This window comes from Diabrotica virgifera, chromosome 5 (assembly GCF_917563875.1).
Source record: "Diabrotica virgifera virgifera chromosome 5, PGI_DIABVI_V3a".
In the NCBI taxonomy this organism is placed as follows: Eukaryota; Metazoa; Arthropoda; class Insecta; order Coleoptera; family Chrysomelidae; genus Diabrotica; species Diabrotica virgifera.
In genome coordinates, this window is record NC_065447.1 from 253,450,223 (window position 1) to 253,468,961 (window position 18,739).

Here is an 18,739-nt window from a genome sequence, read left to right on the forward strand (position 1 = left end):
ATAATTATAAGCTTATTTGATATTATTTGTTATAATTTAATTTAGGTGAACTGACATCAACAATTATAATTTATTTATTCTCAACTGTGGGACAATAGTATAAAACTTGACTGACAATCTATTTTATATTTTGCTTGACATTACTTCAGATCTGTCAATACATAAATTAACAACCATAGAACAACATCCACTTTTAATGTTGGATATTCTAACATTCTTAACCAAAAATAGTTATTACGTATAATATATCGATTATAAAATTGCTGATTACTTTTCGAAAATGACTATCACTCAAAAAACACAATGAAAAATATTGTTTTACTACAATGCTATTGACTGTACCGAGTTAGTTTTAATTTAACATTTTTAGGGCCCTACATTTTTAGGACTCTGATAATGTTCGATTGAAAATTCTTTTGAAGAAAATCGGCATCGCCGCGCTAAAAACTCCCATAAGTATTGCATTGCCGTATGTTCGCGTACTGTAAAGTCAAGGTGGGACAGACATTAGGAGGACCAGTAACTCTTCTGTCAAAGTTATCATTCTGTCACAATTACAATTTGTTAGTCTTATCATTGTATGTTGACAGAAACATTCCAATAAAGCTGAAGGGAAAATTCCATTAAACAGTCATAAGACCGGCTATGATATACGGAACTGAATGTTGGGCAGTGAAAAAGAAAGAGGAACAACTAATGCATGTGGCCGAAATGAGGATGCTTAGATGGATGAGTCATCATCATCCAACCAATTTACGTCCACTGCTGGACATAGGTCTCCCCCAATTGTTTCCACACTTCACGGTTTTGTGCTGATTTTTGCCAGTTTTTACTAATCCGCCTGATATCATCTGTCCATCGTGTAGGCGGCCTTCCTCTACTTCGTTTATCTTCTCTTGGTCTCCACTCCATCAGCTTTCGTGCCCATCTTGAATCTTTCAGCCTGGCGACGTGTCCTGCCCAGTTCCATTTGAGCCTGGTGATACGTTCTACAACATCTGCGATACCGGTTGTTTGTCTGAGATCTTCATTTCTTATTTTATCCCGTAGAGTTACGCCCAGCATGGATCTTTCCATGCGCCTTTGAGCAACCCGCATTTTCGACGCTGTTGCCTTGGTTAGAGTCAGTGTCTCTGCTCCATATGTCATTACCGGTAGCACACATTGGTCAAACACTTGTCTTTTTAAACCGATCGGTATACTGCTCCTAAATATGTCTCTCAGAGCTCCGTAGGCTGCCCAAGCAAGAGTTAATCTTCTTTTTATTTCGCATGTTTGGTTATCTCTGCCAATTCTAATTTCATGACCCAAGTAAATGTACTTTTCCACTAGTTCTACTTCTTGTTCGCGTATAATCAGCTGTCCGCTAGGAATCAGATTAGTCATAAATTTAGATTTAGAAAAGTTCATTTTCAGGCCTATTTTCCAGCAGATAGCGTCTAACTCATTTAGCATTTTCTTTACTTCTCCTAGGTCATCAGTTATAAGGACTATGTCATCTGCAAAACGAAGATGATTTAACTTTTCTCCATCTATTTTGATCCCTTTATTGTCCCAGTTGAGCATCTTAAAGGCATATTCCAGAACAGTTATGAATAGTTTTGGCGAGAGTGTGTCGCCTTGTCTTACGCCGCGTTCTATGCTTATTTGTTTGGTTTTATCATGTAACTTAACACTCATTGTTGCCTCTTTATAAATATTATAGATGAGTGTACTGTAACGGTAGTCAATGCGGCATTCATTTAGAGCTTCTAAAATGCTATCCAGCTTTATCGTGTCAAAGACTTTATGAAAATCCACGAATGCTAGGACAAGGGGTTTATTATATTCTATTGACTTCTCAATTAGTAACTTGACTGCCTGCAGATGGTCGTTTGTCCCAAAGTTTGATCGAAATCCAGCTTGTTCTTTTGGTTGGTAAAAATCTAGCTTCTTTTCTACTCTTGATGTCACTACTTTTGTAAAGAGTTTGTATAAGTGGTTTAGCAGGCTAATGGGTCTATAATGTTCTAAGTCTGTCTTATCTCCCTTCTTATGCAAAAGTATTGTTACTGCGTTTTTCCATTTTTCAGGTATCGACTTTTGATGAAGGCATAAGAGATTTTTTATTTTACCTATAAGAATGTGGCCTCCGTTTTTAATGGCCTCTATTACGACTCCATCTTCACCTGGTGCTTTTCCATTTTTCATTTTTCTCAGTGCTTGATGGATTTCGCTAGTGGTTATCTCTGGTAGTATTTCGGAGCCTTGGTTTATTATTTTCTTTGAAACCGCTTCCATCAGATTATTTTGATTCAGCCTTTGGCTCCTATATAGTTCCAAATAAAATTCTTCTACGATATTTAGTAAATCTTCTCTGTTTGATGTTATTTCGCTGTTTTTATTTTTTAATTTATGTATTTCGCATTTTCCGTTGGTCAATTTCCTTCGTAAAACTTTCAAACTTTTATTTTCTTCTATGGTTTTCTGGATGCTTTGAGTTTTATACTTCCTTAGATCTTTTCTGATTTCCTTTGACACTTTCTTGTTGATGTCTCTTAACGCACTTTTTTCAGTATTTTCGCTTTCTCTCATTTTACTTCGCGTTTTGATTAGTTCTCTAGTTTCTGGGCTTATTTTTTCATCTCTCTTCTTTTTTGGGCAGTTTTTTCGGTGACTTTCTTCAATGGCTCTAATTATGTTTTAATTTGATTTAGATGGATGAGTGGAGTGACAAAAAAGGATAAAACTCAAAATGAGTATATTCAGGGAAGTCTTGGTGTGGCACCAATTGGTGCCAAAATGAAAGAGCATATATTGAGATGGTTTGGTCATGTTCAACGTCAAGACGTTAATCATCCAATATGAAGAATTGCTGAAGTGCAGATTCCTGGAAGGAGTAGGAGAGGAAGACCAAAGAAGACGTGGGGAGAGACGATAAGGCAGGACATGTTGGTAAAGGGGATTAACATTGTTATGATCCAAGATAGAATTGTGTGGAGAAATGCAATTAGGGAAGCCGACCCCGCATAGGGATAAGGCAAAGAGAATGATGATGATCAGTGTTGATTAGGGCATTTATTGACCTTAGCCTCTGGGCTTGAGTAATTCTTTAAATATTTTAAAAATGTAAACTTTACTAACTGTGATAATTTTGTAGCTTCAGTGTTGTGGAATTGAGGGACCCAAAGACTGGGATCGTAACAATTACTTCAATTGTTCATCAAAAGATGTTGGTAGCAGGGAAGCCTGTGGAGTGCCATTTTCATGTTGCAAAAGGAAACCAAATGTAAGTTGGTTAAATGATATTTTTTTTAATGATAATTTTAGTGCTTGAAAGTATCAATTTCATTTGAAAATCATATTCCCATTTTTCTGTCGAAAAATGTCTATGCATTGGAATTGGAAATACAAAATTTAGCTGTTTGCTGTATTCAAAGCTGTTTCAGGACTAGCCTAAGGTTTAGTCCTGTCGCCAGGGGGGTACAACGGCCTTCTTAATTCAGATGGACTTACCCAAGTTTTTTTTATGTATTTTGACCCGTAGAACACGAATTTTTTGGGTAACAGTTGATCCGTATGTCGATAAGATTGTTATAAACAAAGAAGTTGAGGAATTACATAACAGCGATTTCTCGCAAAACAAAACATTTTTTTGTATTTTTTGGGTCATTCTAACCAAAAAATGTTCCTACAAGTTTTTTCGTACGATGCATAGTTTTCGAGATAAACGCGGTTGAACTTTCAAAAAATGGAAAAATTGCAATTTTTGAACCCGAATAACGTTTGAACAAAAAATAAAATAGCAATCCTGCTTACCGCCTTTAAAAGTTTTAGTCAAATTATATCTGTTTTCAATATTTGCATTGCTAAAAATTTATTTTTTGATTGTTAAAAAAAGCTATAAACACATACTGTTTCCCGTACCTAATACATGCGTTTTAATGCATGCTACTTACAAATAGCCCCGCTTGCACTTTTATCTCCTCTACGTACTCGTTCGATTTTAAATGAGAAATCATTGAAACATCACTCAAGCACTAGGTGTTTATAGCTTTGTTTTAACAATAAAATAATATATTTTTGGCCATACAAATAATTAAAACCGATATAATTTGACTTGAACTTTCAAATGCGGTAAGCAGAATTGCTATTTTATTTTTTAATCAAAAGTTTTTCGGGTTCAAAAATTCCAATTTTTCGATTTTTTGAAAGTTCAACCGCGTTTATCTCGAAAACTATGCATCCTACGAAAAAATTTGAAGGAACATTTTTTGGTTAAAATGGCCCAAAAAATACAAAAAAATGTTTTGTTTTGCGAGAAATCGCTGTTATGTGATTCCTCAACTTCTTGGTTTATAACAATCTTATCGACATCCGGATCAACTGTTACCCAAAAAATTCGTGTTCTACAGGTCAAAATACATAAAAAAAAGAATGCATGTGTACTTTGTACGCACGTAAGAAGTTATACTTATATTATATGATTTCTTAAAAATAAATATACTTTAAACAGTTTGTTTTAATTTTTTTTAAACACCAAACTAATTTTGTGCTTACCGCTTTCAAAAAAATAAAAAAAAAAGTATTTAATTGCTCCGGATTCGAACTCAAGACCTCTCCATCTCTGGCCGAATGCTATACCAAATACGCTACGATGACTGTGTCTATATCGGTTCGGACGTACCTAATGACAATTCACGGTGACAAACAGGCAAGGTGAAGTATAATAAATATACAATAAAATGTTTTAATAATACTCATCTTACTCCTGAAGAAGACAAATCCAAACACACAAAAATTATAATAAATATATGTACTAAAAACACTAATATATTCTTTTCACACCTTTTCTTGCACTGATATATTTTTATACATAACTTGAAAGATAGCAACTAAACGCCATACTGTATGTGTGCGCATGCGCGCAGTATTATGAAATTTTACTCTCAATTGCGCCTAAAGAAGTATAACTTCAAAAAACTTGGGTAAGTCCATCTGAATACAGGAGGCCGTTGTACCCCCCCTGGCGACAGGACTAGTTAGTTTGTTAAATGTAGCGGACAAATTCAAAATTAGAGTGACATAGTGTTCCATTTATTCATACATTTGTAGTAGTTGGATTTATCGAGCTCTGATTTCTAAGTCATGATTAAGATTCTCGTTGATCCAGCTTCCTAAGGCACTTGAACTTGGAAACTTTGAAATATTCGAGCTGTACTACCTCTATTTGATGTTCATAGAAATACGAAATACTGAATGATTTTTAGATCTTTGGAGTCAACATCTTTTTGTGCTTGGTTTCTTAGAATAGGAATAAATGTAGATTTTAGCCAATCTCAAGGAATATAAAATAAAGTTATTTGTTTTCTTTGTTTTAGGAGATTATTAAAAATAAACAGTGCGGATATGATGTTAGAAAACCTGGATTTGTAAGTATTTATTTATTCCTATGTATGTTACTTTACTGTGATTTTCAAATTATTTATTTACACAAACAGTATTTCTTAAATTGTGGACTATTTAAAATATAATTGTTTATGGGGTAGATATTTATACAGAGTGGGCTACACTTAATTACGTGGGCAAATTACGTACGTTGTTCTTTTTGTGTCAATTAATTTAATTAAAAAAAAATTTTCTGGACACCCTGTATAAAAAAATTATGTTAGGTAATGTTTATACCGCTGAATAGAGAATTGAATAACCTTTCAAATGAGCTCAACCCCTATTCCCTATTTAAAAATAAGGGGTGGGGGATGTGGAAGGGAGGGGGTTGACAAATGACAGATGTATGTACCGTAAAAATGTGTCTCCCCTAGATCAAAAATCGACCTGTTTCGTCATTTTCCTAAAATCTAATAAATACTGCCAAATATCGAGGTGGACACGTTTTTTTGACCCACTCTAAGTATCCTTTTTCTGTTTTAAATTTTAATCGAAGCCGCCAACAACTAGCTAGTTTTATATAATCAAACAATATAATATTAAGGGCATTGTATAAAAAGTGTGAAATATATCACAGGTTCTTCTTTCTTCAACTTTAAATTAACACATTGTTAGGATTTGTTAAGGATTAAAAAATAACACAAGCAGTTCCTATTAAATTATCGATTTACTCCAACATGGGAAATTAAATCAGATTAGTTGATATCAGTGACTCTTTCAAGATATCAAGTACTCTTTCACCATTTCTACTTTCTTTTTTTGAGAGATAGATCTGTCTTTCCAAACTTGTTAGGCGACTCATCGTCTCACTTTGCCACTTTAGACATGGACAACCATGTTCTTCTATTTCTCTGCATATTTGGGAAGATGTAATCCGCTTTTTCCTTGCGTTATTGCCTTTGTATTTCTTTCGATAACGCTCTGTAATCATCGTTAGTTCCAAATCTAGCGTTACGTTCTTTTCTGCGTTGAACCACAGTTCAAGTGTCTTCAGTTGACTTACGGTTTGTGTAAACCGTAGTCTTCTGCAGTCTCGATTATTTTGTTTTTGAGATATATCCAAGTGTTTTGAGGATCCCTATATAACTTGTCCAATTTCAAAATAACCTGTCCACTTGACCAACAATGGAAAGAAAGGTTTTCCTCTAAATCTTGCTGGAATTCATTGATTTTTGAGGAATTTAGGGATATTATTCTTAATGATATATCCAATACTCATACAGTCGGAAAAATGAAATAATACCCATGAACGAACATATAAAACACGCTGTATTTTCCTGTCACCGTGTCACACAAAAAATTGGCCAGCGTAAATACATGTAATAATAATTATTACATGTAATTATAATTATTATACACGGCCAATTTTTTGTGTGACACGGTGACAGGAAAATACAGCGTGTTTTATATGTTCGTTCATGGGTATTCTTTCATTTTTCCTACTGTACCTAAATGGAATACTCCTCCTCCTCCTCAGTCGTTTCCTCATTGCTGAGTGTCGTGATTCCCTATAATACGAGCAACTATATCTTTCCATCGGCTTCTGTCCTGAGCTTCCCTCATGGATTCAGAGAATGTTTTTCCACTGGCTTTCTGTAATTGATCCGTCCATCGAGTAGGTGAGCGACCTCCTCTTCTGCGCCCTTCAATGTTTCCCGAAATTATAAGTCTCTCAAGATTATCATCACTTCTTCTTGCAATATGGCCGAAAAATTTTAAGACGGTGGAGAGGCAAATAGAGGAAAGTCGAGTCTGAATATTAAGCTCTTGGAGGATTGAGTGATTTGTTCTGTGTTCCGTCCATGAGATCCGAAGCATTCTTCTCCAGCACCACATTTCAAAGGCGTCAATCCTTTTTCTGTCGTCCGATTTCATTGTCCATGTTTCGGATCCGTAATTAAATATGGGAAAAATTAAGGCACGTACTAATCTTATTTTGGTGTTCTTCGACAAGGAGCGATCTTTCCAGATTTTCGATAATCGACTCATAGCGTTTTTGGCCATGCCTATTCTCCTACGTACTTCTGTTTCACAAGATCCTGTATTACTGATGTAGGATCCTAGATAATTGAACTCGTTAACCACTTCAAACTGGTCTAAGGCTCCTGTTATCTGAAGTGAATTTGAATAATCTACTATCATAATTTTTGTTTTTTGTTTATTGATCTTGAGACCACATCTATTGCTTTCGGCTTCCACTAGCTGCAGCAGGCTGGACATTTCTTCTTCGGATGCAGTTATTAATGTTGTATCATCTGCATATCTGAGATTTGAGATCTTCTTTCCTGCGATACAAATACCGCCATTCCATTTGTCGAATGCTTTTCTCATTATATACTCCCCATAGAAATTAAAAAGACTTGGAGATAGAATACATCCTTGTCGGACTCCTCTACCTATTTTAAAAGGATCGGACTTATGGTTTTCAATTCTTATTCTAGTTTCACTGTTCTCATATAGGCTTTTCACCAGAGCTGACACATGATCAGGAACCCCCATCTCATGTAGAACTTTCCACAAAACTGTCCAGTCTACACAGTCAAATACCTTCTGATAATCCAGAAAACAGATGATCATCGGAATTTTGAATTCTCGTGCTTTCTCAATGAGTTGTCGCATATTAAGAATTTGCTCCCTTGTGCCTTTACCCTTCACGAAGCCTGCCTGTTCTTGTGGTATTTGTCTATCCAGGTATGTCTGCATGCGACACTTGATGATTCTCAACAGAATTTTACTTGGGTGTGAAATTAGTGAGATGGTTCGGTAGTTACTACATTTTGTGGTTACGCCTTTCTTATGAATGGGAGTAAATAGTGCGGTACACCAATCACTGGGCCATTTGCCGATTCTCCATACATGATTGCACAGTCTCCACATTAATTGGAGACCATGTTCTGTAAAAGTTCTGCCGTGATGTCATCGCAACCAGGTGATTTATTTCTTTTAAGGTGTTTTATGGCTTCATCGACTGCAGACCTTAGAATATCTGGTTCTAGGGTTGTTGTTGAGACTTGCAGTTCTGTTATATAATTAATGTTAGAGGTTTCAGCTTTATAGAGTTCTGTGCAGTATTTCTTCCAGAACCGCATCCATATCGCTTACCATATTACCTGTCTCATCCTCTATAGCGTAATTTCTGGGTTTGAATTCCCGAGCCAGTAACTTTACTTTCTGAAAGAGATCTCTTGTTTCATTTCGATGTAAGTGGATTTCTACTTCCTGGCAAATGTTAGACACATATTTGTCTTTATCTTTCCGGCAATTTCTTTGGATTTCTCTTGATAAGCTTCGATAGTCGTTTAAATCAAAACTGCCAACTTTAAGTTGCCTTATTTGTTCTATAATTTTTCATGTTTGGTCACTGATCCATGGTTTACGACTGTTGTTTTTTATGGGTTGGCGACTTTACTTAGCTGTATCTAATATATCTCTTTTAAAACCTCCCCAGAAAGTCTCGATATCATCTATGGGGGTAGTACTTGTCCCAGTTAACACTGGGTTTATTCTTTCTTTGAAAGTTAAAAGTTCAGTCTCTGTAAACCCGGGAGTTCTAGGAGTGGGCTTGTGTTTGTTTCTGAAACGTATTCCGTATACAGCTACAAGGAGTTGGTGGTCGCTTCCACAATCTGCACCTGGATAAGTTTTTGCGTTAGTAACTGAGGACTTCCACCTTGAATTGATCATTATGAAATCTATCTGATTTCTTGTTCTGTCGCCCGGGGATTTCCAAGTGTAGAGTCTTCGTGGGTGGTGTTTGAAGTAGGTATTCATTGTTATGAATACCATAAATGGAATAATGTTGTTTAATTATATATAACTCAGCTTTCGTTCATATTATGGTAATATTATGTAAGTCAAAGTATGAAATAATTATCAGTGGCGTTATTGAAATTAGTCTTTCTACCACCAGAGATAAACCCAATACGTTTTGCTCAGACACATATACAGGCAAGATATGAACTAAAATGGCCAAAAGAAAGGAATAACACCAGCTTCTAGAACAAACAAGTTAAGCAAATATATTAAGAACAACAGGAGCCAAAAGAAAAAGAACTTAAACAGTGGTGCATACAAAGTTACATGTGATGACTGCCCAAAAACTTACATTGGTCAAACTGGTAGAATCTTAACACAAACGTATAGCAGAACACAAAAGGGCTTTCAATAATAAAAAAACCGATTCTACGTAGGCACTTCACCTTCCAAATCATAATCACTCTTTTAATGACCAGTTTAAAATTCTCCATATTCAAAATAAAGACCTTAAGCAATATTTATTAGAATCAATGGAAACTAATAAATTAAAAATACAGAGATATAATTCTGAATGACAAACTTGATACATACAGCTCTCCCCTTCTCAACTTATTAAGTTATATTAAGTTGTTATTAAGTATTGAAAACGAAAGTTTTCGGTGTTTTATTGTTAGATAAAATGAACTTCCATCAAGAAAGGGTCGAATCCATCATAATAATATATTGTTATATGTTTGGCTAATACCTTAGACTAGACTAGGGGTCGGCAACCTGCGGCTCGCGAGCCGCATGCGGCTCTTTGGATGTGAAGCTGCGGCTCTTTAGTTCCACACGCAAATATTATTTATTTTACCAAAATAAATAAATACCAGAATATCGCGATAACACCAGTGCAACTGTTTACACGAATTACTTCAGCACAGTTACAAAAAAAAATTAAAGATGAATTTGCTGGCAGATTTGAACAATTTAAAACCAACAAAACCACTCTCGCATTCATAGTAAATCCACTAAATAGTAACGAAATCCACGTTGAGCCATTTGGAATAATTGATACTGGATCTTTAGAAATGCAATTGATCGATTAAAAAAGCTTTGTGGAGTGGAAAATTTACAGAATTGAAAAGCAAGCTGGAAGAGTTGGAGGTCCAGACATGTATGTACGTAACGCAACAAAAGTGGACAGCTTTGAAAGAAATGCCGCGAATTGAGGGACTTATATTCGACGCATGGAATAGTCTTCCATATTGCTAGTGCTACAGTGAGGTAAAGACGTTGGCATTTGGAGTGCTAACTATCTTTGGATCGACATGTTCGTGCGAGAAAGCGTTCTCTTGCATGAAAATTTAGAGTCGCGTTTGAAACTTAAAACAACAAGTTATGAGCTAGATTTATCCAAAATTTCTAAAACCATGCAAAGCCACCGCTCCCATTGATATTATTTGCTCAATTGTTTGTCATTGAAGTACAAGTTAGTGTTGTAAGTGAATATTTTTTTAAATTTTTTACTTGAATAAATGAAATGTAAGAAAATATATACCTATGTGAAAACACTATACAGGGTGATTGATTAGTAGGGTAAAGCTCAATAGCTCCGCTATAGTAATAGATAGCAATAAAACTTAATAACAAAAATTTTAGCCACCTTTGAGCTTCACATTACAAAATTAGTTAGAATGTTACAGGGTGTTCGATAACACAGGGTGCAGACGAAACTTATATTTTTTTAAATGGAACACCCTATATTTTATTTTAAATTCGAAATCCTGTTAACTTCTCCATCACAAAAATATAAAGGTTTGTTATGTTATACAGGTATTTACAAAGTTATAACCAATTTTATATGAAAATCGTAACAAGTTCAACTCCCTGTATAAATAAAAATAAGCAAAACAACAATGGTTTATTAATGCCATATTTTTTAACGTATTGTCAAAATTTTCAAGGATGGTCGATATTGCTAATTTTCTTTATATCAAATACAGGGTGAGTCAAAACGCAATTACATTATTTTCTCAGTAATTTTAAATGGAACAACCCTGTATTTTATATCACTATTGAAAAGTACCATTACCGTACTTTAATTTTTAGATAACATTCCCTATGTCTAAATTTATTAGTTTTCGAGATATTTTCATTTTTCAATGGACCAGTAGCGTGGCCACCCAAATCACCAGAATTTAGTAAACTGGACTGATTTTTTTGGGGTTACGTTAATAATGAAGTTTATAAAATACCTCCAACAACAAGGGATGAGATGAAAAATAGAATACAAAGTGTATTTCGATGTGTTAATTTACAAATGCTCCGTAGAGTAAGTAGTTCATTCAATGATCGTTTTTAGGCGTACAAAAATGTGTTAGGAGATAATTTTGAACACCTTATGTAATTAAATATTAAAAATATTTTATTAAAAGTAGCTTCTAATTTTTTCAAACATGTTTTTTTGCAAAATGTATTACTGATAAATTATGTTTCGTTCTTTATTTGTTACATTGTTACATTTGCATACAAAAGTAGTGTTTAATTGTCTTCACAAAATATTGTATTTTGTGTTTGTGTGTTTTTTTGTAAAATTTATTACTAATTTTCTTTGTTTATTTGTTGCATCTACATAAAAAGATAGTTTTTAATTGTTTCAAAAATGTTGCATGTAGTGGTTGTGTTTTTGTTTGTAAAATGTATTACTAATAAATTATTTTTACTTCTTAATTTGCTACAGTGTTACATTGATTACCGGATTGATAATCGGTAATCTTCAATTGTCAATTCAGTCATGGCTTACTTAAAATTTAGATAAATTTAAACACCTAAAATAATTTGCTCTGAAAAATGAAAATATCTCGAAAACTAATAAATTGGGGCATAGGGAATGTTATATAAAAATTAAAGTACGTTAATGTTACTTTTCAATAATGATATAAAATACAGGGTGTTCCATTTAACATTACTGAGAAAATAATGTACTTGCGTTTTGACTCACCCTGTATTTGATATAAAGAAAATTAGCAATATCAATAATTCTTAAAAATTTTGACAATTAATAAAAAATATGGCATTATTAAACCATTGCTGCTGTGCTTATTTTTATTTATACAGGGAGTTGAACTTGTTACGATTTTCATACAAAATTGGATATAACTTTGTAAATACCCTGTATAACATTACAAACCTTTATATTTTTGTGATGGAGAAGTTAACAGGATTTCGAATATAAAATAAAATATAGGGTGTTCCATTTAAAAAAACATAAGTTTGGTCTGCCACTGTGTTATCGAACACCCTGTAACATTCTAACTAATTTTGTAATGTGAAGCTCAAAGGTGGCTAAAATTTTTGTTATTAACTTTTATTGCTATCTATTACCATAGCGGAGCTATTGAGCTTTACCCTACTAATCAATCACCCTGTATACATATACATATTATGAATAAAGGATACATTTTTTTTAATCAAAGAACTTTATTTTTGCGATTACTATTTATTGTTGACAAAAAAAATTGTGGCTCTTTAAAAACTTTGAAATTTTGTAAATTGTAATTTTTGGCTCTTCCGACTCGAAAAGGTTGCCGACCCCTCTAGTGACACTAGACTATGGTACAAAAAATAGACTAATTCATTATTTGAACAGATTACTTCTATTATATTGTTACTTTTTTTTATAAAATCAAAAATTAACTAATATTCCACTCCCTAAAAAAGGTTGTATAATATAATGCAAGAAAACTTTATTTCGAAAATTTTGTCAAGAAAACTGTGCCAGAAAAAATATATATTTTGCACTGGTGCAATTTTACATGGTATTAGAACCCTCCTGTATTTCACGTAAAGTGCCATAATTATCTACAAACTAATCATGAAGCCACTGAGAATTATTTCGTGCTTAGTCTATACAAAGTTTTACTTTTTGTGGATATAAAAACTATACGTAGGTAACACATTAAGGGTCCCATTCGCGTTGTGATCGGTGTCGATACATGTATCGCCTCAAGTTGCGATAGGTACACGTATCATGAGATTTGTATCTGTTTCACAACAGTGATACAGACGGCAATAGAGTTGTAGACGACGAAGATAGAGAGTTGTGATACTGTTACAGCGATACCGAGACAGACAAAATACAATATGAGATTCTTATCTTTACCTTTAAAGGTAAAATATTGCAAAACCTCTAAATTTTAAAGAACCGCTTGGATTGACATGAAATTTGGCATACACATAGCTAATAAGTCAAAGAAAAAAGTGATATTGTGCCGATGTGTGCTTTTGCCCTAGGGGTGAGTTTCACCCAAAAATATATGTTCGAAATAAGTCCGGAAATGGATAAAATGACTAATTCTAAGCAACTTTTGTTCTATAAAGTTTTTTCACCAAGTTAATACTTTTCGAGTTATTTGCGAGTGAATATGTTAATTTTTCTACAAAATAACCACGTTTTCAGACGGTTTTTCGCAAATAACTCAAAAAGTAAGTATTTGGTCGAAAAAAAATTCATATCAAAAATATAGCACGTAAAAAAGTGTACGTGTGTATGGTGTATATATAAGGTCACTATACCTAGTAGAAGCGGAGTTATAGCTAATGAAAAATAGATTCATATTCGTCATATTCCAAATCGAATATTTTAACGAGCCATAACCAAAAAACGAAGCACTTTTTTGGACAAAACTAATTTGACCTTTTTTAAAGTGTTTAAAAAATGCTTATTTTTGTTTTTTAAAAATTTTTTTTAGCATCAAAAGTAAGCAAGTTACGCTCAAAATAAAGTTGGTCCATTTTTTGGTAAGAAATGGGGAAAATCACCCCCTAATTAGCATTTTAAATGAACTTAATTGTTACCACTTCACAAGTTTTTAACTCGCGTATGTATTGATCATATGATCTGTAAGTTTCATCGGTTCAAAGTCCTTATTTTTGAAAGAGCTTTAGTTAAAAGGGCTTGAACGAGTCACTTATCACGAGTGTATGCAAATTATTAAAAATTATTTTGAAAAAAAAGGATATTTTTCAAAATTAAAATTTTTAAAAATTTTACTTAAAACCAAATTTTTTCAAAAATAAGCACTTTGAATCGATGAAACATAAAGTTCATATAAACACAACATAAGTAAAGTAACTTATGAAGCGGTAATGATTAATTTCATTTAAGTTGCTAAATGGGGGGTGACCTTCCTAATTTTTTTTGCCAAAACAAAAGGGACCAACTTTATTTTGAGCGTAACTTGCTTACATTTGATGCTGGATTTTTTTTTATAAAAACAGAAATAAAGCTTTTTTTAAACACTTTAAAAAAGTTGTAATGTGTTTTCCCCAAGAATGCTTCATTATTTGGATATTTCACATTGAATTATTCTATTTGGAATTTTTCGAATATGAACCAATTTTTCATTAGCTATAACTCTGCTTTTGCTAGGTATAGAGACCTAATATATACACCGTTTTTTTCACTTTTTTATAGGCTATAGTTTTGCTAAGAATATTTTTTTCGACAAAATGCTTACGTTTTGAGTTATTTGCGAAAAACCGTCTAAACTCTATAGAACAAAAGTTGCTTAAAATTAGTCAGTTTATCCATTTCGGGACTTATCTTGGATATATATTTTTTCACCCCCGAGATGGGGTGAAACTCAATCCCAGGGCAAAAGCACACATCGGCACCATATCACTTTTTTTTTGACATGTTAGCTATGCGTATGCCAAATTTCATGTCAATCCATGCGGTTCTTTAAAATTTACTGCAAAAACCGCGAAGGAATGTACTAATACTGATAGTTGCGAAATGTATCGATACCGATCTCAACGTGAATGGGAGCCTTTATCAGGGGACGATAAAGTAAAGTTTCGGTTTGTTATTAAATTGAAAAAGTGTTTCAATAAGCATTTGGTGTTATACGCAGCCAGGAGAAAGACATATATTCGAGAGGGGATGCCTCAGGGCGGGAGAGGAGTGGATTGAGAGTAATTTAGTTCCTGTAGCTGCTGTTAAAGTCGGAACGATGGTGCTACAGGTACTTCTTACACACATTTCATCGAAACTGGCTGTGTACTCGATGTTTATGCACTATTACAGCGGTTCTTAATCTTTTGAGTCATGTACCACAAAATACTTTTTATTATTTTTGGTACTACTTAACTGAAATACCTATAGCTAAGTAATCTAATTTAACTCTAACAGTGGTGCTGATTTTGGTTGTTTTTGCGTTTTGTATACCACCTCAAATAATGATATGTACCACCAGTGGTACATGTACCACAGATTGAGAACCGCTGCACTATATACTGTTCTTATTTTCCAAATCTGCATTCATAAGGGGTCTTGCTGTGTTGCCAAACTTGTCTATAGTTTGAAGAAGTATGTAGAACTAATAATTTAAATGTAATTTCTGAGTAACACTATATACGATGTCCCAACGAAAATCTGGACCCCTTTAAAATTCAGCTAAACAAATGTTTTTACACAAATCCAAAAATTGGTCGATTTTCATTTCAAGAGCGACCAATTTTTACTCAAAAGTAATCTTGCAACTTTGACCCTATGCTGGGGGTTCCAAATTAAATACTATAATGGATCAACGAGTTTTCATCACTTCACAACAACCGTTTTTATTATTTTTAAATCGATTTGGTTTTGTCAGTCATAAAAACGATGTTCAAATTATGGGTCATTTCACCCCTCATTTCATTTAAAGATTGATATGAAATGAAAAAAATGACATTTAAGAAAATCCTGTACAATCATGATATCAATTTGGAACTTCGCATAAGAATGTTTCGATGCTATATATTTCCAGTACTACTTTACAGGGTTGAAGCATGGACCCTGACAGAATCGCTTTTACAAACACTAGAAGCATTTGAGATGTGGGTCTACAGCCGTATTCTGAAGATCAGTTGGGTAGAAACTATACAGACAGAAAAATACAGACTCTGTAGGTACACTACAGACCGTTCTGTGACTCCAAACGGAAGAAACGTACGTCAGCGGATGGTGGTGGCCTGTGAAATAAATTAAATCTTAAGATGTCTCTTATTACAGGGTTAAAATTAGAAGAATGTAAAAATTAGTCTAATTCGATATAAAAATTTAGACAGGGGTCTTGAAGACACATGTCTAACTTTCACTACATAATGCTCAGTGGAAAATAAAAGTAGATCTTGAAAATATTCCTTTTTATAGAAAAATATTTACAGAGTGAAAATACAGTTAAATTGAGGGTGGTCAAAAGTATACGGTGCTGTTAGTGTGGTCCATAACGGGATATTTTACGGCACTTTCTTTGAGGGATTATTTACTATATTTGCAAATAAAAATCACCGAAAGCAGCAGAGTGGGTACTTGTAACGGTTGTTTTGCACAATACAATCATAAACACAGAATATTTAGTCACACTTTTTTGGTAGAACCTCTAAAGGATAAACCACGTCATTTCGTAAAAATCTCAATTTTCGGCACTAGCGAAACAATAAGACTACTTTGGCAAGACAGCATAGAACCCGCACTTTGCGCTGTATGTTTGTTGTAAGCTTTTTGTTCTTTAATTGCTCTATTACAGAGTTTTGATGTATCCAAAATAATAAACGAACAGGGCTGTCTTGAGGCAATAGAGGATTGGACAGAAAAAAATATGATTTCTATAGCTTCTTGCATTTTTGTTGTGTTGTTTTGCCACGTAAGTGTTTTCTCATTCTAACTCTTTTTATTATTTTCCATTTTCATGTTTCGAACTGGCAATCAAACTGTCATTAGTATAGATTAGTCATTATTAAAAATTCTGTATAAGTTAAATCATCATCATCAATTTAACAAACTTTTTTGTCTCAGGATTGTTACATTTGTAGCTGTATATCTAAAGAATTGAGGAAGTATATTATTCATAATTACACATAGAGTAAAATCTACAGAATAATAAGTTCTTTAAAAAATAATAAGGCACCTGGTACTGGTACAATAACAGCTTAGTTATTAAAAAATGGAGGATCAGCACTATGCAAACAAATACAGGGTTTAATCACCCAAATATGGGATGATGAAACAATCCCCGAAGAATGGAAATGAGGCCATTCACAAGAAAGAGAATAAGTAATAATGCTCCAACTATAGAGGAATTATGTTAATAAACATATCATACAAAATGTTTTCTTCTCTTCTGTATGTGCTGAAATAAAGAACAAAATAAACAAAGGAAACATGATATATTACGCCACTAAAAAACTGCTAACTTCTACAATACTAGGACAGAATTCGAAGATGCAGTTGTAACAAACACTAATAAGTCTGGTCTTGTGACTTTGGTTGTGACACATGGACCTTACTGAAGAAAGACGAAGATGTTCTTAAAATGTTTGAAAGGAAAGTCCTCAGGAAGTCAGGAAGATTTTTGGGCCTGTCCCGGAGCAGTATGAGGCTACATAATCCGCATTAACTTAGAGATCGACGAGTTAATGAAATACGAGACACGAGAAGACAAGAAAATTGACCAAGGGGCTTCCCCAGAAAGCGTTGGTTAAAGCGTATTGGAAATGATGTAAGGATTATGGTAGTTCAGAATTGGATAAGAGTCACCAATGACAGAAGGGAATGGAATGGAATATTTTAACAGGCCAAAACCCACAGAGGAGAAAGAGGAAGTGCTAGAGGAAGAGGAAGTAGAGTAAAATCGACACAATATATAACTGAAAAAAGTTTACTAACAAAAATGTTCAATATTCTTCTTCGCTATAAAGAAGCATATTTTTAGCCTTTAATTTATGACAATTTAAGTAAATATTTATTATAAATCCAGAACCGTTTTGATTGCCCGTTTTATTTGCATGTTGATCATTATTTGGCCTGAAATTTCTCATTTGATTAGGTGTAAACAATCTGTGTTTCACTTTCTTTTCACATATTTTTGGCCTTACCGCTTATTATTTTTATTTATTCATATCGTACTACAATGTTATTTTTTGTTTGTCTAAAATGGTATGAAAACAATTTTTTTGTTTGGGTAAAATGGTATGAAAATAATTTGATAGGTGCAATAAATAATTAAATAATAAACTCGTGCATCACTCGCTTTAAAATGCGTACAAATTTTCCTCTTAAATGTATTTTTTATACCTGAAAATCCATTGAAAAACAGACGTGATACTATCGATAAGTTTTTTGATAGAGAACTACGAAAATATATAGGGTGTCCCAAAAGTAGTGGAACGGTCGAATATTTCGCGAACTAAACATCGGATCGAAAAACTGAAAAATACGTGTTCAATCATTTTCAAAAATCTATCCAATGACACCAAACACCAACCCCCACTACACCCCCTGGAGGTGGGGTGGGGTGGGGGTAACTTTAAAATCTCAAATAGAAACCCCTAGTTTTTCTTGCAGATTTGGATTCGTTACGTAAAAGTAAGCAACTTTTATTTAAGACATTTTTTCGAACTGTGGATAGATGGCGCTATAGTTGGGAAAAACGATTTATCCTGATACCATAGGTAAATTATAGAAACGGTCTAATATCTCGAGAAATACACTTCCAAATGAGAAACCAAAAAACAGGTTTTTAATATTTTT

General features: G+C 33.6%; 1 protein-coding gene across 3 annotated transcripts in view; it reads left to right on the forward strand.

Annotated features, from left to right (window-relative positions):
- LOC114326712 (tetraspanin-5) overlaps positions 1 to 18,739 on the forward strand; it is a 67,548-nt gene that overhangs the window by 21,137 nt on the left and 27,672 nt on the right. Inside the window, exons 6-9 of one of the 3 annotated variants that reach the window (XM_028275134.2) lie at positions 3,140 to 3,268; positions 5,361 to 5,411; positions 15,081 to 15,191; positions 16,737 to 16,853. In XM_028275134.2, the coding sequence (XP_028130935.1) occupies positions 3,140 to 3,268; positions 5,361 to 5,411; positions 15,081 to 15,191; positions 16,737 to 16,853 (408 nt within the window). The remainder of the gene's footprint in view (positions 1 to 3,139; positions 3,269 to 5,360; positions 5,412 to 15,080; positions 15,192 to 16,736; positions 16,854 to 18,739) is intronic. The other 2 variants (XM_028275131.2, XM_028275133.2) reach the window with 2 other exon arrangements.